Source organism: Oncorhynchus gorbuscha, linkage group LG01 (assembly GCF_021184085.1).
Source record: "Oncorhynchus gorbuscha isolate QuinsamMale2020 ecotype Even-year linkage group LG01, OgorEven_v1.0, whole genome shotgun sequence".
In the NCBI taxonomy this organism is placed as follows: Eukaryota; Metazoa; Chordata; class Actinopteri; order Salmoniformes; family Salmonidae; genus Oncorhynchus; species Oncorhynchus gorbuscha.
Genome location: NC_060173.1, coordinates 91,294,155 through 91,317,141, shown reverse-complemented (window position 1 = coordinate 91,317,141; position 22,987 = coordinate 91,294,155). Strand labels below are relative to the sequence as shown.

Genomic DNA, 22,987 nt, shown 5'->3' with positions numbered 1-22,987 from the left:
TAGGCCAATTCGCTGAAATTCTGTTTCAGAATGTCAAATACAATCTCTGGCTTCTCTGTAGGATCAACTGTTGTCTCATTGCGTAAATTTATCTTTACCATGTCTCTTGCTTTGCCAGATAATCGACTAATCATCTCATCTGATTGTTCCCCAACAGGACATCCCTTCCTCCTCAAGTATATTCTCATCAACTCCTCCCATTCATGAATGGAGCATTTGTCAGTACCATCTCCTCTATATGTAGGAGGTTCCTTTATGTCTTATTGCATGGTGAACTTAATTTGACTGAGATCTACATATCCTACTGACTCTGAATGATGATCACTTATCTTTTCTGTACTTACTAGTGGCTCATAAGTACTGGACCTGCCACTCTGTAGTTCTTCCCTAATGGAGCTCCCTATTTCCCGGGCTAGCTGAGTGACCAGCTCAGCTAGACCATCTACAGGGGCATTTGGATTAACACCAAATGAAGGGCTTTCATCCAATTTTTTTGTGGAGCAAAACATGGGGGAACCTCCTGCACCTACACACTTTACAGGGGTTTGATCAGAGTATGAGAAAAACCTCCCCCTCCCAGCAGTGAATTTGTGTTCATCAACATTATAAGATGCCATGCCACTAAAGTTAAGTTAAAATGTCTGTTGATTAACACACTTCTATGGTGGTTAATGATAAACAGCGCTCTCAATACATCAGAAAAAAATAAAACAGGAAAAAAGACTGTAGTTCCGATTTTTGCCACAAGGCAGCAAAGTGTACCTCAATGATATAATTAGTCTCTAGAGCAGCAGCGCTGAGTTGATTGAGCTGACGTCTATCAACGATGAATCCGGGTCACGTTACCAATGTAGCCGGTGCTATACTGCACCGCTGTAACTCTGCGTTGTGTGTGGTTGATTGAGACTATAAACGTGGACTTTGGAGATCAGGTAGTTTTAATCAAGCAGAACTGACTCTGCATCTTGCATCTGCATCCAAAAGGAAATAAAACATTTGTAGAGCCACATATGTTCTGAGAATCGTCGCCTCTTTCTCTCTGTCCATCAAAAATTATTTTTGAATACAAAAATGAATACACTCTCTCCTTATTATACATAACATATTTTACATAGATAAAACCACATACCTGTATCCAAAAGGAAATAAAACATTTGTAGAGCACATGTGTTCTGAGAATCGTCGCCTCTTTCTACAACAGATGCACAATAGGAGGGACTGGGATCATTCGAGGAGCTAGCCATCGTTCACACATACAATAGCCTGCTAATACCTTAGCTAGCTATTAACCACATGTTGAATTCAGAATATTGATATCATCCTAAAAAAGTACAATTACAAGTGCATCTTAACAATACCATCCACTTATGAGTAACCTCTAAATATACATCATTATTCATGAACAAAACACTGTGTGTGTATGACTTTGTACTTAAAAGAATCCAACTTTTCTGAAGACAGAAAAAGCGTGCCTACCTCTCTGTGCATCAAAAATGATTTGAGCACGAGCACGCCGGGCAAAACGTAAGTACACACTCCCCTTCTCCCAGGATGCAGGCATGCATAACCAATCAACACAACATAATATATGAACCTGGTGAAATTCACATAGTACTTTAACAACTGTTACACTAGTACTCACTTTTTAGCTAGCTAGTACACACTTTTTAGCTAGCTAATACACACTTTTTAGCTAGCTAATGCACACTTTTTAGCTAGCTAATACACACTTTTTAGCTCGCTAATACACACTTTTTAGCTCGCTAATACACACTTTTTAGCTCGCTAATACACACTTTTTAGCTCGCTAATACACACTTTTTAGCTCGCTAATACACACTTTTTAGCTCGCTAATACACACTTTTTTAGCTAGCTAATACACACTTTTTTAGCTAGCTAATACACACTTTTTTAGCTAGCTAATACACACTTTTTTAGCTAGCTAATACACACTTCTTAGCTAGCTAATACACACTAGATAGGTAGTAGGCCTACACCACTAGCTAGCTAGTACACACTAGCTAGTACCTAGCTTCTAATTCTACAAGTAATTTCACCACTACTGCGGGTTGGTGGTGGTAAAACACCATCCTTTCTGGCATCATTAGACCAATCTGAGCTGGTATGTCTCACAGTCTTGTGTCCTGAGAAAGTATCTGCTGGAGCCAGACCCTATTGCCAGATTGCTTGAAACCAATGACTGAATGGACAAAGCCACCGATCACTTGACACCATTAATTTCTATGTGAGGACTCATCACCACCTTGAAATGTATCACAATTGTTTTTCATTACGCACCCATTAAAACTTTACACACAATGACTGTTCTGTTGTACTAGCAAATGAGTGACAATACACTTTGTTCTGTTTACTCTATAACTAGACCAGATGCAGTTGACAAATGCATGTTGGCCAATGAACAGGTTAAATGTAGTGAAATACAGGGGAGTCTATTAATCTGGCCGGGTAGGCGTAGTTTGCACCGGGTGAAAAGTGATTCTATTCCTTTTGGAACCAGGCTGCCATGCAGGGCTGAGCACCCCTGACTTGTCCCACAAGCTGACCTCTGGCCGACTACAAAATCAGCTCAAAACAAAAATGATGTAGGTTAAGCACATGGAGTAATGAGTAGGATTCAGGATTTTTCACATACAAAAGTGATTGCTTTTAATAACTATCTAGTTTGTAAATTGAAATATATTTTATGGAAAAGATATGTTTCTGAACAATGGATCAACCACCCAACTTTGGAGTAGTTAGGTATATTTCCCTGCTTGAAGGGAGCTAGCTAGTAGTTCCTGGAGACTTCCAGCAATTGTGCTTAGCTAAAACTACACACAGACATAAAAATGGTATCATTGGGTGACTTTGGGTAAGTTGGAAAAATGGCTTAAGTATCCCGGAACTGTGACCATTTTCTTACAATGGTAAACGGACAGTGTAAGACATCTTCAATTATCCACCATCTTTGAATGCATTTGAAGCCAAGGGAGTCGGCAATGATGGCGTCTCATAGAGACATAGGTCACGTTCCTCTGCCCAGGAGTTGCTGACACATGCCAGATTCAAACAATGTCTGGATAGGTATTTTATATGTCAGCTAACCACATCATATGCTTTAGCAATCTGGTGCCCAACGGCACAGTCTATGATGTGACACACAACCATTGGTTGATGCAGGCAATGTCTGAGTGTACTGGTGTGAAATTCCTAGCTAGTTAGCGGTGCACGCTAGTAGTATTTCAATCAGTGACTTCACACCCTGAGACCTTGAAGTGGTTGTTTCCCTTACTCTGCAAGGGCCACAGCTTTTGTGGAGCGATAGGTAATGATGTTTTGTCGGAGGCACTCGTGTTCAGAGAGTCCGTGGTACAAACCCAGGTTGGGGCAAAGGACAGAAGCAAGACTGTTACATTGGTGTTGTTGACCCTGATTACTGGTTGTTGCAGAGAACTAGGAGGTTAAAAGGGGGGTGGGTGTAACCGGTGTGAAATGGCTAGCTAGTTAGCAGTGCATGATAGTAGCATTTCAATCAGTGACTTCACTGGCTCAGACCTTGAAGTAGTTGTTTCCGTTCCTCTGTAAAGCTTTTGTGGAGTAATATTGATTTAAGGACATTAGTGTAATAGAAGCAACTATTGGTACGATGATTGTATTTGATTTATAGATTTTTACAGATTGGCCACGAATATTGCCAGTGTATCTTTCGCACTTCCAAAACCGTATCGCAAGCGTAAAGCGTTTGGGAAGCGTCTGGTTATTTGCGTCTGATGGCATGTAGGAACGTGGAATGATGTAATGCAATGCAGTTGGAGTCATGATAGGCACGTCCCCATCAGAGAGCGTGACAGAGCTGCATATGAGCTCTCACATTTTTAAACAAGTTTTTTTTTACAAAAGGATAGATTTGAAGTTAGATAAACTTGGATTTTTCAGCAGGTACATGTGCAGGATGCTACCCTCCACAGCATGGCCTTCGCTCCAGATCAAAACTGAATGCCGAGTTAAGGCACCCAGGCTTGCAAGGACAGACCAGATACAAATCCAATTAGCACTAAGGTGTGAAGTAAATGGTGTCAAGGCCTTTAAAATCGTCCTCTGAAGCCCTCTCCTACTGTTCAAAGACCATTCACTGGCATATTCTACAAGAAACCTGCCTCCAGAAATTAAAGCTTGGGTTAGGGTTAGCTTGTATTGTGCATGGGACTCAGACTATTGTTAACACTGACATTTGGCCTCCCATCCTTTTCTAGCCACCTCTCGCTGGCTTTGGATTCATGTTACCTGATGAAATTGCTATACAATATGATCTTGTTGCCATCTGATATACGTTCTTACATACACCTCTAGGAAGAGGGAATGCAACACTCTGCTACAACGCAACTCCCCGTGGAGTGAAAGAGGTATGGACTGTAGGTGCGAGGAAGGATGACAAAGGCAGAGATTAGTACCGTTTACAGGGAATTTATTCCATCACACGGTAAATTTGGGGAAAAAGGGGCTGAACGGAACCAAAGCAAAGAAAGTAAAATGTCAAAGGCCCCTCTCCTACCTTAACTGCCTACCCACTACTTACCTAACTTTGCACCACCTGGCACGCTAACCAAAATACAGGGGATGGTCTGCCCAGGTCTTACCTAGTGTGTATAGACAGTAAATACTACAGGTTATGCATCCCCGCAGGCCTCTTGCCTATGCACTCCCTAGGTGCCTTCCACCCTTGGAACAAATGAAACAGAAAACAAACAATTACTATAATCAAAAAATCCTTGTCATAGATATACCTAAGCAGGGCCGACTAAAATACTGCCAACAAATTATACCTCTGCAACAACCAACACATGATATAACAATAAGCTCTGAGAAACAATCAACACAGGATATACTAATCAGTGCTCTCTCAGCAACAACCCACACAGGATTTACTAATCAGCTCTAGTCTCTCAGCAACAACCAACATAGGACATACCAATCAGCTCTAGTCTCTCAGCAGCAACCAACACAGGACATATTAATAATCTCTCTCTAACAAAGGAACACTGGCTTTTTCCAGCTGGAGAAGGAGTCTGTAATTGGATACAGCTGTATCCTCTGACGAGAGGGCGGGGTTAGCTCCAATTAGCAATGGGGCCAACCAATCAGCTGCTTGGGGGAATTTCAGGAAGCCATCCTGAAACACACACATACAAACAAAACCACAACACAAGAACTGGGGAACGTAACATACATCAGCAATGCAGAGCTCTCCCTGTCCTATGCCGTGCCTTGATTGTATTACTGTTGGAAATGTGCATGTACACCCTGGCCCACCTAACCATGGCCCACCTCATGTTGCTAGCCCTAATTCTGACTTGTGCTCTGATAGGTCGCTCTGGATAAGAGTGTCTGCTAAATGACTTAAATGTAAATGTAAATATCTGATTCACTGATTTCTGCTCTCATAAAGCCTGGGTTTTCTGCACGTTAACACTAGAAGCTTATTACCTAAAATGGATCAAATGAAAGTGTGGGTTTACAGCTCCAATCCAGATGTTGGTCATTACTGAGACGTGGTTAAGGAAGACTGTTTTGAACACTGATGTTAACCTTTCTGGTTATTACCTTTTTCGGCAAGACGGATCTTCCAAAGGTGGGGGAGTGGCAATCTTTACCAAGGATCACCTTCAGTGCTCGGTTGTCTCCACCAAGTCTGTCCCAAGACAATTTGATTTGCTGATTTTTAAGCATTAAACGTTCAAATAGCACTTTGTTGGCTATTGCTGGGTGGTATTGTCCTCCATCAGCACCGGCCTGTACCCTACCTGCCCTAAGCTCTCTCCTGACCCCTCACACAAAGTCTGAATTTGTTCTGCTTGGTTACCTTAACTGGGACATGCTTAAACCACAATGGGACTCCCTTTCTCATATTATTACCAATCCCACAAGGTATGACTCCAAACACTCAGAAAAGGCTACTCTCCTCAATGTAATCCTTTCAAATAATCCTGATAGGTATCAGTCTGGTGTTTTCTGTAATGACCTTAACAATCACTAACAATCGCTGCTCAGTGAAATGACCTGTCCTGATTTGTCATAGACGCTTACTAAAAAACTTTTATGAGCAAGCCTTCCTTCATGAACTGGCATCTGTAAAATGGTATAGAATCAGCTTGATCCCCTCTGTCGAAGACAATGGACCTTCCTTTTTGATATTTTCAGTGGTAATTGTTAACAAACATGCCCGCTAAAGAAAATGAGAATTAAAAACAGGTTCAGACCCTGGTTCGGCCGTGATCTTGCAGAGTTACTTAAGAATTGCATTTGGTGAGAGGCTCAGCACACGCATACTCAGGCTGACTGGCTATCGTTCAGGCAAATATGAAATAAGTGCACTCAGGCTATCCGGAAGGCCAAAGTTAGTTACTTTGAGGAGCAGTCTCTCTGTTGGTCTAACCCCTAGTTCTGGAAAACGGTTAAAGACCTGGAGAATAAACCCTCCTCACAGCTGCCCATGTCCCTTAATGTTGATGATGTGGTTGTTACTGACAAGAAGCACATGGCTGAGCTCCTTAATCACCACTTCATTAAGTCAGGATTCCTATTTGTCTCAGCCATGCCTCCTTGCCCGTCCAACGTTTCCCGTCCCACCCCTTCTAATGCGACTATCCCCGATGCTTCTCCCTCTTTTTCTCCTGCCCCCCTACAAAGTTTCTCCCTGCAGGCAGTCACTGAGTCCGAGGTGCTAAAGAAGCTCCTTAAACTTGACCCCCAAAAAACATCTGGGTCAGATGGTTTAGACCCTTTCTTCTTTAAGGTTGCTGCCCCTATCGTCGCCAAGCCTATCTCCAACCTTTTTAACCTGTCTCTCCTTTCTGGGGAGGTTCCCATTGCTTGGAAGCCAACCACGGTTCATCCTTTATTTAAAGGGGGAGATCAAGCTGATCCTAAATGTTATAGGCCTATTTCTATTTTGCCCTGTTTATCAAAAGTGTTGGAAAAACTTGTCAATAATCAACTAACTGGCTTTTTTGATGTTTATCGTATTCTCTCTGGTATGCAACTTGCTTTCCGCTCCGGTTATGGATCTGTCACTGCAACCTTAAAGGTCCTCTTGATGTCACCATTGCCCTTGATTCTAAGCAATATTGTGTTGCTATTTTTATTGACTTGGCCAAAGCTTTTGATACGGTAGACCATTCCATTCTTGTGGGCCGGCTAAGGAGTATTGTTGTCTCTGAGGGGTCTTTGGACTGGTTTGCTCACTACCTCTCTCAAAGAGTGCAGTGTATAAAGTCAGAAAATCTGCTGTCTCAGCCACTGCCTGTCGCCAAGGGAGTACCACAAGGCTCGATCGTAGGCCCCACACTCTTCTCAGTTTACATCAACAACATAGCTCAGGCAGTAGGAAGCTCTCTCATCCATTTATATGCAGATAATACAGTCTTATACTCAGCTGGCCTCTCCCCGGATTTTGTATTAAATACTTTCTTAGAGTGCAACACGTTTTCTCTACCCTTAACCTCTCTGGGATATGTGGGACGCTAGCCTCCCACCTGGCCAAAAGCCAGGGAAAATGCAGAGTGCCAAATTCAAATAAATTACTATAAAAATCTAACTTTCATTAAATCACACATGCAAGATAGCAAATTAAAGCTACACTTGTTGTGAATCCAGCCAACATGGCAGATTTCAAAAAGTATTTTAGGCGAAAGCAAACAATGCTATTATCTGAGGATAGCACCTCTGTAAACAAAGAGAGAAAAGCATATTTGAACCCTTCAGGAGTGACACAAAACGCAAAAATAAAAATATAATTCATGCCTTACCTTTGACGAGCTTCTTTTGTTGTCACTCCAATATGTCCCATAAACATCACAAATGGTCCTTTTGTTCGATTAATTACGTCGATATATATCCAGAATGTCCATTTATTTGGCACGTTTGATCCAGAAAAACACCAGTTCCAACTTGCGCAACGTGACTACAAAATATCTCAAAAGTTACTGTACATGTAAACTTTGCCAAAACATTTCAAACTACTTTTGTTATACAACTTTAGGTATTTTTTTACGTAAATAATCGATAAAATTGAAGATGGGATGATCTGTGTTCAATACAGGAGGAAAACACACTGTAGCATGCTTTCTGGTCACGCGCCTCTATCTAACAGTACACTTCAAGTGACCCTCGTTCAAGATGGCCGTACTTTTCATTACACAAGGAAAAACTTCAACCAATTTCTAAAGACTGTTGACATCCAGTGGAAGCGATAGGGACTGCAAGAAGGTCCCTTAGAAATATGGATTCCCAATGAAAAACCATTGAAAAGAGAGTGACCTCAAAAAAAAAAGTCTGAATGGTTTGTCCTCGGGGTTTCACCTGCTAAATAAGTTATGTTATACTCACAGACATGATTCAAACAGGTTTAGAAACTTCAGAGTGTTTTCTATCAAAATCTAACAATATGCATATCTTATCTTCTGGGGATGAGTAGCAGGTAGTTGAATTGGACATGCATTTCATCCGGACATGAAAATACTGCCCCCTGTCACCAAGAAGTTAACCTTGTTCTGAACACCTCGAAAACAAAGGTCATGTGGTTTGGTAAGAAGAATGCCTGTCTCCCCACAGGTGTGATTACTAGCTCTGAGGGTTTAGAGCTTGAGGTAGTCACCTCATACAAGTACTTGGGAGTATAGCTAGACGGTGCCCTGTCCTTCTCTCAGCACATATTAAAGCTGCAGGCTAAAGTTAAATATAGTCTTGGTCTCCTCTATCGTAATCGCTCCTCTTTCACCCAGCTGCCAAACTAACCCTGATTCAGATGACCATGCTAGATTTCGGAGACATCATTTATAGATCGGCAGGTAAGGGTGCTCTCAGCGGCTAGATGTTCTTCACCATTCGGCCATCAGATTTTCCACCATTGCTCCTTATAGGACACACCACTGCACTATATACTCCTCTGTAAACTGATCATCTCTGTAGACCCGTTGCAAGACCCACTGGTTGATGCTAAGTTATAAAACCCACTTAGGCCTCATTCCCCTTATCTGAGATATCTACTGCAGCCCTCATCCTCCACATAGAACACCTGTTCTGCTAGTCACATTCTGTTAAAGGTTCCCAAAGCACACACATCCCTGGGTCGCTCCTCTTTTCAGTTCGCTGCAGCTAGCGACTGGAACGAGCTGCAATAAACACTCAAACTGGACAGTTTTATCTCCGTCTCTCATGGACACTTACTGACAGTTGTGGCTGTTTTGTGTGATGTATTGTTGTCTCTACCTTCTTGCCCTTTGTGCTGTTGTCTGTGCCCAATAATGTTTGTACCATGTTTTGTGCTGCTACCATGTTGTGTTCTACCATGTTGTTCTGTTGTGTTGCTACCATGCTGTGTTATCATGTGTTGCCTTGCTATGTTGTTGCCTTAGGTCTCTCTTTATGTAGTGTTTTCTCTATTGTTGTGATGTGTGTTTTTTCCTATATTTATTTATATTGTATACATTTTTTTTATCCCAGGCTCCCGTCCCCGTCATAAGAATAAATTGTAAATAAGAATTTGTTGTTAACTGACTTGCCTAGTTTTATAAAGGTTAAATAAAAATACAATAAAACTAAGGGCAAGAGTAGGCCTAACTTAACTCAGGAGGTGGTAATACGCAAAAATAAAATCCCATTTCATGTTGTCAGCATTTGTATAGTGTAACTCTAATCCTCTGCCCCTTCCTTTACAGCTATGTCCAATGTTCCTCCACACAAACTCCACCAGCCACACCTGGCCCTTCAGCGCCATCGCTGAACTAATAGGTGAGTCATCGTCATATTGTCCAATCACAAAACCAGTGTTTTCCTACCTTTTTTAACCCTGATATGCATTGATGGGATAAAACATCCTGAGGCACACCTAAAATGTCCCTATTCATTTATTTAGTGGTAATGCCCTCCCTGCAAACAATAATGAGTCGTTAGGAAATGGTCACCTAAAATCGTCAGGATGTTGTGTCAGGGTCCCTTGGAGGTTTTGTTTATTTCTAGCTTGGTCCCGAGGATGTCCCCAAGGACTTTTTAGGATGTTCTTGGGACGTTGTGTCATGGTCCCCTGGTGGATTTGTCTAGTTCCCGGTTGGTCCTGAGTATGTCACCGAGGACGTTCTTGGGATGTTGTGTCATTGTCCCCTGAAGGTCCACCGAATGTTATTTAGACGTTGTCATGGACCCCTGGAGGTTTTTGACTAGTTTCCGGTTTGTCCCAGGGATGTCACCTGATCGTCGCAAAAATGAAATCAATGAGCGAATACTCAGATTAATTGATAACTAAAATAGCAGTGCAGATGGCACTCTTTTGCTAAATGCAGAGATTAATAAATGTGTCCATCAATCTCTCTTTCTCTTATCTCCATCTTTCTCTGTATCTCACACTCTTGGATTTCCTTCCATATCCTCACTATTCTTAACCCATCACACTATTTCTCTGTCTTTTTACCTCTACCTGGAGCAATAAATGCTTTGGATATATTCATATATTTCATGACAGGCCTTTGGATTCAAGCCTACTACTCCAGACAGAATAATGGAGAGAGAGTGGGCTCGGCAATAAAATATAGTAGTACAAAAATTGCAGTAGGGAGGAAATGTGAAAAGGAGATGGCTGGATTAATAGAGGGATTGATTTGAAAATAGTTGGGGAGAGTGGGAGACCAGACCACATGTTTGTGTTAGCCTGATGTTACAGTGGTGTCTTGAGGATATAGCATCAGTATAAGAGGCTGGGGTTGCATCCTCCGTGACAGCTGTCCCAGACAGGCTGTTCTAAAGGAGAAAACACATTGCACCGAATGAGTTTCTTTCAGCTTTTTGTGATTTTGGGACCAACCCCCAGTAGGCTTTAACATTTCTAGATAACGAATTGATTTACAGTTAATATGCAAATGAAGGCTGTCACATTGTTCAGCGGTATGTACTCTTGGTCTGCAAACGCTACCGGTGTGTCCAAGCCTTAATGGTTCACATTGCACAATCAACAAAGGGGGACATGCTCTATCTATCACACTTTACATGACACCATTTTGAATGTTGAATTTCTGGGGGGGTCTAAACCCCTCGTGGTGTGGTAGTTTTCCACAGCAGTAGCAACACAGCTGGTAGGTGGATGGTTTGGCTTGGACTGCTAGGCGGGTTTGGTGTGGATGTGCCGGCTTGGCCATAGTCTTGTTCTCATTGAAAAGCAATAACAAGGTGTCATGGGTAGTCTAGTATAGGGTTTTATCATCTACACTATGAAAGGGACTGGTTATTTGCATAGCAACATACTGTAATAACAATACTCTTTATGTGCCAAAGTAATTTTCAGTGTATTCTGTGTATGCACCTATGCTTACATCCTCTATCTCTATATCTTTCACCAGACAATGCCTATGATCCTGATGTTAACGCCAAGCAGTTCTGGATTGATAAGACCCAGATCAAAAAGCAAGACTGCCTCATCTTCATGGACAATGGAAGTGGATTGGACTATGAAAAGATGCACAAGATGCTCAGGTATGGACAGTTTTTCAACGACTACCACTACTATAGCAGGGTAAATCAGGTTAGATCTAGACAAAAGTCCTGCAGAGACCTTCCTTGGGACCATCACAAGACATCCTGACAACTGGTATATTGATGAATGTTCTGAGAAGGTCCTAAAAACGCTCTGACACAGTCCTCCATAATGTCAGGGGAACTTACAGGGAACTAGGCAAAAGTCCCCTAGAGAATGTTCCTTTAGGACCATTATTTTATGTTTTAAAGACTGGAAAAACAGACGTTCATAGCACGTCCTTAAAACATCCTAAGGGATGTCCCTGGAACAAACCAGGGAAAAGTCTTATGCTGTACTATAAGAATGCACGTTTAGGATTTATGGACACAAAAATAGCATGTTTCTCTCTTTTTCTCTTTCAGCTTCGGTTACAGTGATAAGAGAGTCATTAATGGCAAGCACCCGATTGGTCTCTATGGTAACGGCTTCAAGTCCGGGTCCATGCGTCTGGGGAAAGATGCCATTGTGTTCTCGAAGTCGCAAGACGGAGACACCATGCAAGTAGGCATGCTCTCCCAGAGCTACCTGGCACAGATCAAAGCAGACGAGATCATTGTGCCCATCATCTCCTTCCAATGTGTCCCACACAGCCAGTATAAGTATATCCTTTTATAGAGAGACTATACACATACACATAGTGCCCAAACTGTCATCACCTCCAAACAGGTTGGATTTAGATCCCTCTATAGATGTGTATATACAGTGTTATTTTATAGTGCCAACCTTAAATACTGTTAGCTATTTGTCTATCTACCTTTTGTGTTGTCCCTGTGTGTGTTGTCCTTGACTTCCGGTGCACTCAATGTGAATGAGAAGCACAAGGCTAGTCTGCAGGACATCCTGCACTACTCTATCTTTAATACGGAGAACGAGCTGCTCGAAGAGCTCAAAGCCATCAGCTCCACAGGCTCCTCTGGAACACGCATTATCGTCTGGAACCTGCGCAGGTCAGACACACACACGCATTCTCTTCCTTTTCCTTCTCCCACATCTATTGGGTTTTGCTATGTGGGATTTTACTTTCAAATATCACTTCTCCCTCTGCCTCTATGAATGCCCTTGGTCGAATTTTCAGTTTCACTTCTGTTTTCTCCATAATCAAAACCTAAAATTCCACCATTAGGGGTCGGCAGAGGGGCGTTTTTTTAAGTGTGGAGCAAGTGTGGAGCAAGGTCAGCTGTTGAGTAAGAGTCTATACAGTAAGTGTTTGTTATTGTCCACAGGACGATAACACGACCGACAGAATTTGATTTCACGACATTCAGCGACGACATCAAAATCCCATTAGATGCCCCATTGGATGGGTTGGAGAGCACCAGTGAGCAATACAGAGCAATACAGTCAGAGCTGCTCACAAAACCAGAGAGTTACTACTCGCTACGTGTAAGTGATGACTGAGTATACTGATTATAATGTTATTGATTTACCATACAGCATTTTGCATTTTGTCAACCTTAGAACTTCTAAGATTGACTCAAATACAGTGCCTAGTGAGTCTACACACCCCTTATACAGTCTTCACATTTTGCTGCCTTAAAATTCAATCTGACTGATCTTCACAACCCACTCCAAATTTTCTCAGTGTAAAGAAAATTATATAAAATTTCCCAGATTAACCCTATATGCATAACCATGCTAGCACTTGAAAGGGAAAAGTTAAGAGATTATGGGAAAACTATTAGACCAAAGTTGAGGACACAACATTTCACCTGACACAATACTGAATCCAAACATTGCGCTTTAAACCTAAACTTAGAAGGTACACTCTCATCAAAGAGAACGACACCCCTGAACCATATGTTTGCCTGAACCTGACAAAAATCCTAAGGTCAGTTTGTGCCGATCCGTCACCCTCCCTCTGGCTATAGAGATGGGTAGATTTAACAGAGTGCCTGAACCTGACAAACATCCTAAGGTCAGTTTGTGCCGATCCGTCACCCTCCCTCTGGCTATAGAGATGGGTAGATTTAACAGAGTGCCTGAACCTGACAAACATCCTAAGGTCAGTTTGTGTCATCCTCCCTCCGATCCGTCACCCTCCCTCTGGCTATAGAGATGGGTAGATTTAACAGAGTGCCTGAACCTGACAAACATCCTAAGGTCAGTTTGTGCCGATCCGTCACCCTCCCTCTGGCTATAGAGATGGGTAGATTTAACAGAGTGCCTGAACCTGACAAACATCCTAAGGTCAGTTTGTGCCGATCCGTCACCCTCCCTCTGGCTATAGAGATGGGTAGATTTAACAGAGTGCCTGAACCTGACAAACATCCTAAGGTCAGTTTGTGCCGATCCGTCACCCTCCCTCTGGCTATAGAGATGGGTAGATTTAACAGAGTGCCTGAACCTGACAAACATCCTAAGGTCAGTTTGTGCCGATCCGTCACCCTCCCTCTGGCTATAGAGATGGGTAGATTTAACAGAGTGCCTGAACCTGACAAACATCCTAAGGTCAGTTTGTGCCGATCCGTCACCCTCCCTCTGGCTATAGAGATGGGTAGATTTAACAGAGTGCCTGAACCTGACAAACATCCTAAGGTCAGTTTGTGCCGATCCGTCACCCTCCCTCTGGCTATAGAGATGGGTAGATTTAACAGAGTGCCTGAAGAGGAAAGACTTTGCCTGCTGTGAAATCTTGGGAAAATTCGAAAACAAAGTCAATTTAGTGTTTTATTGCCCTCTGTATAACGATCTGAGACATGTTTTTAGTTGTTGATAACCCTGAAGGATTCTGGTTACGATACGAGCAGAGGCTTGCATTTTGTTTCAGACAGGGCGTGCTTGAGATTGCTCACTTTGTTAACAATGCCTGGAGGAGAATGAGAAATGTACTGTTTGTGAAGTGTGGCTAGATGATAGCTGTACTTGCTATGATCATTGTATGCATATCATTTGTAAAATGACATTTTGTTCTGTAGTGTCTTGGAAGTCCATTTGGGCTGGGCACCGGGAGGTGTATGACACTTAAATATATCAATCCACTTACATTTACTACATGTACATTTACTGTACTTTTCGCCGCATTTGTTGAAAACCAAATCAGAAAATACTCTTGATATATTTAGTAACATGATAAGAAAATTCCTGGAAAATCTGGGGTAAGTGCAAAAGACAAAAAAAATGATGAGGGTTTGAGTGAAAGGACAAAAACAATGAATAAACTGATATATATATATATATATATATATATATATATATATATCTACATATATATATACATATACATACAGTTGAAGTCGGAAGTTTACATACACCTTAGCCAACTACATTTAAACTCAGTTTTTCACAATTCCTGACATTTAATCCTAGTAAAAATCCCCTGTTTTAGGTGTTAGGATCACCACTTTATTTTAAGAATGTAAAATGTCAGAATAATAGTAGAGATAATAATTTATTTCAGATTTGATTTCTTTCATCCCATTCCCAGTGGATCAGAAGTTTATATACACTCAGTAAGTATTTTGTAACATTGCCTGTAAATTGTTTAACTTGGGTCAAACGTTTCAGTAGCCTTCCACAAGCATTCCACAATAAGTTGGGGGAATTTTGGCCCCTTCCTCCTGACAGCTGGTGTAACTGAGTCAGGTTTGTTGGCCTCCTTGCTCGCACGCGCTTTTTCAGTTCTGCCCACAAATTTTCTATGGGATTTAGGTCAGGGCTTTGTGATGGCCACTCCAATACCTTGACTTTGTTGTCTTTAAGCCATATTGCCACTATTGTTTGAACAGATGAACATGGTACTTTTAGGTGTTTTGGAAATTGCTCCCAAGGATGAACCAGACTTGTGGAGGTCTACAATTATTTTCTGAGGTCTTATCTGATTTCTTTTGATTTTCCCATGATTTTCCCATGACAAGCAAAGAGGCACTGAGTTTGAAGGTAGGCCTTGAAATACATCCACAGGTACACCTCCAATTGACTCAAATGATGTCAATTAGCCTATCAGAAGCTTCTAAAGCCATGACATAATTTTAAAGGCACAGTCAACTTAGTGTATGTAAACTTCTGACCCTCTGGAATTGTGATACAGTGAATTATAAGTCAAATAACCTGTCTGTAAACAATTGTTGGAAAAATTGCTTGTGTCATGCACAAAGTAAATGTCTTAACCAAACTTGCCAAAACTATAGTTTGTTAATGGTTGAAAAACGAGTTTTAATGACTCCAACCTAAATGTTTGTAAACGTCTGACTTCAACTGTATGTACTTATACAGTGCATTCGGAAGGTATTCAGACCTTGACTTTTTCCACATTTTGTTACGTTACAGCCTTATTCTAAAATGGATTAAATAAATGTTTATCAATCCCTTATCAATCTACAAACAATATCCCATAATTACAAAGCGAAAACAAGTTAAAAACAGGAATACCTTATTTACATATGTATTCAGACCCTTTGCTATGAGACTTGAAATTGAGCTCAGGTGCATCCTGTTTCCATTGAGATGTTTCTACAACTTGATTGGAGTCCACCTGTGGTACTTAAATTGATTGGACATGATTTGGAAAGGCACACTCCTGTTTATATAAGGTCCCACAATTGACAGTGCATGTCAGAGCAAAAACCAAGCCATGAGGTCAAAGGAATTGTGTCGAGGCACAGATCTGGGGAAGGGTACCAAAAAATGTTGCCAACATTGAAGGTCCCAAAGAACACAGTGGTCTCCATCATTCTCAAATGTATGAAGTTTGGAACCACCAAGACTTTTTAGAGCTGGCCACCCGGCCAAACTGAGCAATCAGGGAGGAGAGGCCTTGGTCAGAGAGGTGACCTATGTAAATGTGATATTTCAGCTTTTTATTTTTTTTATACATTTTCTAAAATGTCAACCTGTTTTTGCTTTGTCATTATGGTGTATTGTGTGTAGATTGATCAGGAAAAAAATATATTTAATCAATTTTATAATAAGGCTGTAACGTAACAAAATGTGGAAAAAGTCAAGGGGTCTGAATACTTTCGAATGCGCTGTATATGTTGCCCAAAGAGTTGTGCAAGATTGGTAGAATCTTATCTAAAATTGTTCACAGCTTGTAATGGCTGCTAAAGGTGCTTCCACCAAGTATTAACTCTGGGGTGTGAAGACATATGCAATCAATTATTAATTTGGAAAATTGTAATGTCCGAGGTGTAGTGGGTGAGAAGTCAGGCGCAGGAAGCAGAGTTCAGGGTAGTGCTAATACCTTTTAATGCACAACAACGGTGAACATACGCCAAGCCCACAAAACACGGGGCGCCCACCAAAACAAATGCCTCAAACATGGGGGACTTGAACAGTCCAGCAAAAACCCAAGCAAATGGGAAAGCCATGACTGTACACACGTACATCAAACAATCCCGCACAACCAGGCAAGCCTGCTGGTAAAATAAAGCCCGACCAATCAACCTAAAACAAACACAGGTGAAACCAATAAACACAAAAGGGGAAAAGGGATCAGTGGCAGCTAGTAGGCCGGTGACGACGACCGCCGAGCGCCACCCAAACAGGAAGGGGAGCTACCCTCGGTAGGAGTCGTGACAAAAATGTTCTATCATTTTTCTTTCACTTTGAAAATGTAGTGTAGGTTGTGTTGATCGGTAGCAAGAAATATCTAATTTAATCCCATTTTATTTCATTCTAAGGCAGCAAAATGTGAAGACTATGTAAGATGTGTGAACCTCGTCCTTTGACTAGTTTTATAATTTTGTATGTGTGAAATATTTCAGATTTTGATTGTTGATCAAAGTGTTGTTGTGTGCTCAGGCATACTGCAGTATTCTGTACCTGAAGCCCCGGATGCAGATCATAATTCGAGGTCAGAAAGTGAAGACTGAGCTCATCTCCAAGAGCCTGGCTTGCATTGCTAAGGACCATTACAAGCCCAACTTTGTGGTATCCTTCCTCACCCCGGAGCCTCTCTGGATGGATTTAGTCTGTGTGCGTGTGCATGTTGTCATATCCTCGAGACGACACAACTTTGTTTGCATTTGGAGGGAAATTAGAAATAGGAAAATATGGATAGTATGCTCTATATACAAGACAAACCATCAGTCACTGCTAAAGACACAATACATTATAAGCTTGCAATAATCAGTTACCTATCATTAGCTAAATATAAGTTAAATGTATTCCATACTTGGATGTTCATGTTCAACATAGTGATACAATATGGTATTTTTCATAAGGGGGAAAAGGGTATATATATATATGCCACTGCTTTCCTTTCTGTTTGAGTTGTCCTTAACTCCTATACCAGAACAGACGCATCCCCGTGACCTTTGGGTACAACACCAAGTGCAAGGACCAATACGGCATCATGATGTACCACAAAAACCGCCTTATCAAAGCCTATGAGCGAGTGGGCGTTCAACTCAAGGTATAATAGTGTATGTGCATGTGCATAAGAAAAATGACTGCCATCCATTGTGGTACTCAGATGCTTCTATTGTGGGATTTGTATTCAGATTTCAGATCCCCTTGACTTTTTCCCCCAGAAATATGTTACAGCCTTTTCTAAAATGGATTAAATTGTTTAAAAAAAATATCTACACACTCTACCCCATAATGACAAAGAAAACACAGGTTTTTATGTTTTCCAAAGAAATAATGAAATATCACATTTACATAAGTATTCAGACCCTTTACTTAGTACTTTGTTGAAGCAGCGATCACATTCTTGAGTCTTCTTGGGTATGACGCTACAAGCTTGGCACAACTGTATTTGGGGAGTGTCTCCCATTCTTCTCTGCAGATCCTCTCAAGCTTTGTTAGGATGGATGGGGAGCATCACTGCACAGCTATTTTCAGGTCTCTCCAGAGATTATATCGGGTTCAAGTCCGGGCTCTGGCTGTGCCACTCAAGGACATTTAGAGATTGTCCCGAAGCCACTCCTGCGTTGTCTTGGCTTTGTGCTTAGAGTCGTTGTCCTGTTGGAAGGTGCCCCAGTCTGACGTCCTGAGTGCTCCGCAGCAAGTTTTCATCAAGGATCTCTCTGTACTTTCCTCCGTTCATCTTTTCCTCGATCCTCAACGGACAATTCCTTCAGCCTCATGGCTTGGTTTTGTGCCTTACCAAATCATGTCCAATCAATTGAATTTACCACAGGTGGACTCCAATCAAGTTATAGCAACATCTCAAGGACGATCAATGGAAACATGATGCACCTGAGCTCAATTTCGAGTCTCATAGCGAAGGATCTGAATACTTATGTAAATAAGATATATTTTATTTGTAATAAATGTGCAAAAAAATTATACAACCCTGTTTCGATGTAGATTGTTAAGGGAAACAATTTAATCAATTTTAGAATAAGGCTGTAACGTAACAAAATGCGGAAAAAGCGAAGCGGTCTGAATACTTTCCGAATGCACTGTATATCCTGTCACTGACCCCATAACCACCTCTACCCCCCTCCCTCAGGCCAACAACCAAGGTCTCGGGGTTATTGGGGTCATCGAGTGTAACTTTCTGGAGCCCACCCACAACAAGCAGGATTTTGACAATACTGACAAATACAGGTAATGAGGAAAGTGCTCCATTCAAGAACATGTCCTGAGGAACTGTTTTCCACTCAATAAAACAAAACTATTTATCGTCAATCTGCCCACACTCACGTTAATGATGGTGTACTTTCAATAATCTAGTTGAATAAATCAGCACTAGGTGAACTGTCTGTTTATTTCTTATTTTCTATGTGCAGGAAAACCATCAACAACTTGGGGGTAAAGCTGGAGGACTACTGGAAAGAGGTACGTTTTAAGAGAAACAAAGAAGATCCTAGCAGCACCACACCAGTGGAAGACACCATGTAAGTAAAACACTCCTCTGTTTTCTTTTCTCCTCTCTCCATCCCTCCTCTAACTGGTTCTTCTGTGTATCTCTACATCCATAGGAAACGTCCAGACCAGAACTGGGTGCAGTGTGACACCTGCCTGAGCTGGAGGAAGCTGCCAGATGGAATTGATTGCAAACGGCTCCCAAAGGAGTGGTTCTGCCACATGAACCCTGACCCCCAGTTCAGGTGAGTCCCACCGAGATCAAACAATAATACTTATAGCAGGTGTTCTAAAATACACTGAGTATGCCAAACATTAGGAACACCACAGGCTTGTAATTTACCATTTCACGGTAAGGTCTACACCTATTTTATTTGGCACGTGACAAATACAATTTGATTTGATTTAAGAGTTGCACCCGCCCATTTTGCCCTCAGAACATCTTCAATTCGTCATGGTAAGGACTACGTGTCGAAAGCATTCCACAGGGATGCTAACCCATGTTGACTCCAATGCTTCCCACATTTTTTTAACATGAAAATCCTTGGTTTCTCTCAGTGGACAGGGCCTTTTCGTGGCACATTTGTAAGTCTCTGATTGTCCAAAAGGGGTTTCTCTGTTGTTCTCCTCTGTAGTCGTCTGGTATCCGGTGACTTGTCGTGTAGTCCTGAACAGAACTACATATTTATTCTCCTTCCATTCGCTCTGGAAGATGCTTCTTTGAAGATAGGCTAGCCAGCCGTGTCGATGGTTCCCAGTGGGGTGATGAGAGTAGTGTACTACAGTGGTTTGAGCAGAGTAGTAGAATGGTTCCACTTCAATTTCGTTTCTAGATACTTTACTTAGGACAACTAATCAGCCGTACCAGTGATTGTCCGGGAGGGGACTTTATTGTCTCTACCTCGTGTTGAGATTCAGAGTTCAAACCACTTTAAACGTAAAGCTGCAGTCTCTTTGGTCTGGTATGTTCATTCTTAACCCATCATTTTATACAGTTTGTTCAAGATGAGCAGTTCCATCAACTTGACACGCTCTCTGACCTCACTCAAGGAGGTGGTGACTACTTACTGTGGACAGTTATAGAAACAATTTCCTCCTATAGTTTCTCAAATCACATCCCTTTCCTAACAAAAACACTTTCATCATTTTCATATAGCATGCACAACACAGAGGATGGAAACTTCATAGCCACAGTGTTGATTTAAAAAATGCTTTACAGCGAAAGCTCCACAAATGATTATGTTAGGTCACGACTAAGTCACAGAATAAACCTAGCCATTTTTCCAGCCAAAGAGAGGAGTCACAAAAGGCACAAAGAGATAAAATTAATCACTAACCTTTGATGATCTTCATCAGATGACACTCATAGGACTTCATGTTACACAATACATGTATGTTTTGTTCAATAAAGTGCATATTTATATCTAAAATCTAAAAATCTCATTTTACATTGGCATGTGATGTTCAGTTCCAAAACATGCAGTGATTTTGCAGAGAGCCACATCAATTTACAGAAATACTCATGATATATGTGGATTAAAATACAAGTGTTATGTATGGAACTTTAGATAAACTTCTCCTTAATGCAACTGCTGTGTCAGATTTCAAAAACACTTTATGGAAAAAGCATACCATGCAATAATCTGAATACGGAGCTCAGAGCCCAAACCAGCCAAAATAAATATCTGCCATGTTGTGCAGTCAACATTAGTAAGAAATAGCATTATAAATATTCACTTACCTTTGATGATCTTCATCAGAATGCACGCCCAGGAATCCCAGTTCCACAGTAAATGTTTGATTTGTTCGATAAAGTTCATAATTTATGTCCATATACCTCCTTTTGTTAGGGCGTTTGGTAAACAAATCGAAAAGCGCATGCAACTTCCAGCGGAAAGGTCGGACGAAAATTCCAAAAACTTATATTACAGGTCGTAGAAACATATCAAACGATGTATAGAATCAATCTTTAGGATGTTTTTATCATAAATGTTCAATAATGTTCCAACCGGAGAATTCCATTATCTGTAGAAAAGCAATGGAACGAGAGCTAACTCTCTCATGACCGCGCATGGTCAGCTCGTGGGACTCAGGCAGACCTCTGACTCATTCCCCTGTCATTCAGCCCCCCTTCATAGTAGAAGCATCAAACAACGTTCTAAAGATGGTTGACATCTAGTGGAAACCTGCAACATAACCAATATCCCACTGTATCTTCAATAGGGGCTGAGTTGAAAAACGACAAACCTCAGATTTCCCACTTCCTGTTATACTCACAGACATCATTCAAACAGTTTTAGAAACTTCAGAGTGTTTTCTATCCAATATGCATATATGAGCATATATTAGCATCTGGGACAGAGTAGGAGGAAGTTTACTCTGGGCACGCTTTTCATCCAAAAGTGAAAATGCTGCCCCCTATCCCAATGAAGTTAAGTTGCCTCAGATCATTCCCAACGTTCTATGTTAGAAATATTGTTCCAGTAGTTACTTTTGAACGAGTTAAGAGTTTTGAAACAAAGCACATTCCTTGGGTGATTTGGATAGGGAAGGTCTGAGTGTTCTGTCCTTGATTTACAACAGGGTGTGAGGTGTTAACCCCCACCAGTCTCCCCCTCTGCGGGTGAGAGGTAGTCTGGTTGAAGTTATTAATTGCAAAGCTGATCTGACCTATTTGGATTCTCACAGGACAGTCATGACAAAACTGTTGAGTGTAAAAAACCTAGCAGCGTTACAGTTCTTAGTTGCCTGGCAACTACTACCATGCCCTGTTCAAAGGCACCTAAATCGTATGTCTTGACCATTCACCCGCTGACTGGCACACATACATAATCCATGTCTCAAGGCTTAAAAATCCTTCTTTAACCTGTCTTCTCCCCTTCATCTACACTGATGAAGTGGATTTAACAAGTAACAACAGTAAGGGGTCATAGCTTTCACCCGGTCAGCCTATGTCAAGGAAAGAGCAAGTGTTCTTAATGTTTTGTATGCTCAGTATATATTGTCTGTGCATGCCTACTTGCCAACCGGTGTGCATGCATTTGTGTGTGTTGACGTTGCCACTACAGTATATAGACATTCAGTATCCGCTATTCCAGGAGCTGCACGATAGAGGAAGAACCTGAAGACTTCGATGATGACCAACCTTCATACCAGAAAACCTACAAGCAACAGTGAGAACCCAACCATATACTGTGTCAATGATGCTGCATCTAAATATATTTGTAATGCATAACTGAACATGTAGGCTATTTGCAGATAATGAACCTTGAGGCTGAAACATGCATCGTTATTTTGTCTATGCATGGAGTGAAAAAACAACGTGAGGCCCTGCACAAAATGTGTTAAGATTGACAATAAAGTGCTTTGTATGATTTATTGATGGAGGCAAAATAATCGTGACATGTTTACCATGCTGGCTCGCGGCACAACTTGCTTGAGTTTTCATGATGCTGAGAGTTTTCCCACCACAATACTTGCATTTGGTAGAAGCTGGGCCGTTTACGTTTTACTCGACACAGGTAAAACATTTTTTTGTGTAACATGTTAGACAAAAAAAATGGCTTACTATCAAACGCAAAATAGCTAGCTGGCATAGTCAACTGCATGCTTGCAGTCACATGTCAAATGGCATTTGCATATTTATAAGGACAAATGAGCTGGTGTTCAGA

At 41.4% G+C, this 22,987-nt stretch overlaps 1 protein-coding gene across 3 annotated transcripts in view; it reads left to right on the top strand.

Annotated features, from left to right (window-relative positions):
• The window catches only part of LOC124045815 (MORC family CW-type zinc finger protein 3-like), a 41,044-nt gene that overhangs the window by 14,040 nt on the left and 4,017 nt on the right, over positions 1 to 22,987 (top strand). For 2 of the 3 annotated variants that reach the window (XM_046365484.1, XM_046365493.1), the window contains exons 2-12: positions 9,718 to 9,790; positions 11,389 to 11,521; positions 11,927 to 12,165; positions 12,364 to 12,511; positions 12,788 to 12,947; positions 17,304 to 17,432; positions 17,797 to 17,916; positions 18,961 to 19,058; positions 19,241 to 19,348; positions 19,433 to 19,561; positions 22,415 to 22,489. In XM_046365484.1, the coding sequence (XP_046221440.1) occupies positions 9,718 to 9,790; positions 11,389 to 11,521; positions 11,927 to 12,165; positions 12,364 to 12,511; positions 12,788 to 12,947; positions 17,304 to 17,432; positions 17,797 to 17,916; positions 18,961 to 19,058; positions 19,241 to 19,348; positions 19,433 to 19,561; positions 22,415 to 22,489 (1,412 nt within the window). The remainder of the gene's footprint in view (positions 1 to 9,717; positions 9,791 to 11,388; positions 11,522 to 11,926; positions 12,166 to 12,363; positions 12,512 to 12,787; positions 12,948 to 17,303; positions 17,433 to 17,796; positions 17,917 to 18,960; positions 19,059 to 19,240; positions 19,349 to 19,432; positions 19,562 to 22,414; positions 22,490 to 22,987) is intronic. The other variant, XM_046365502.1, reaches the window with a different exon arrangement.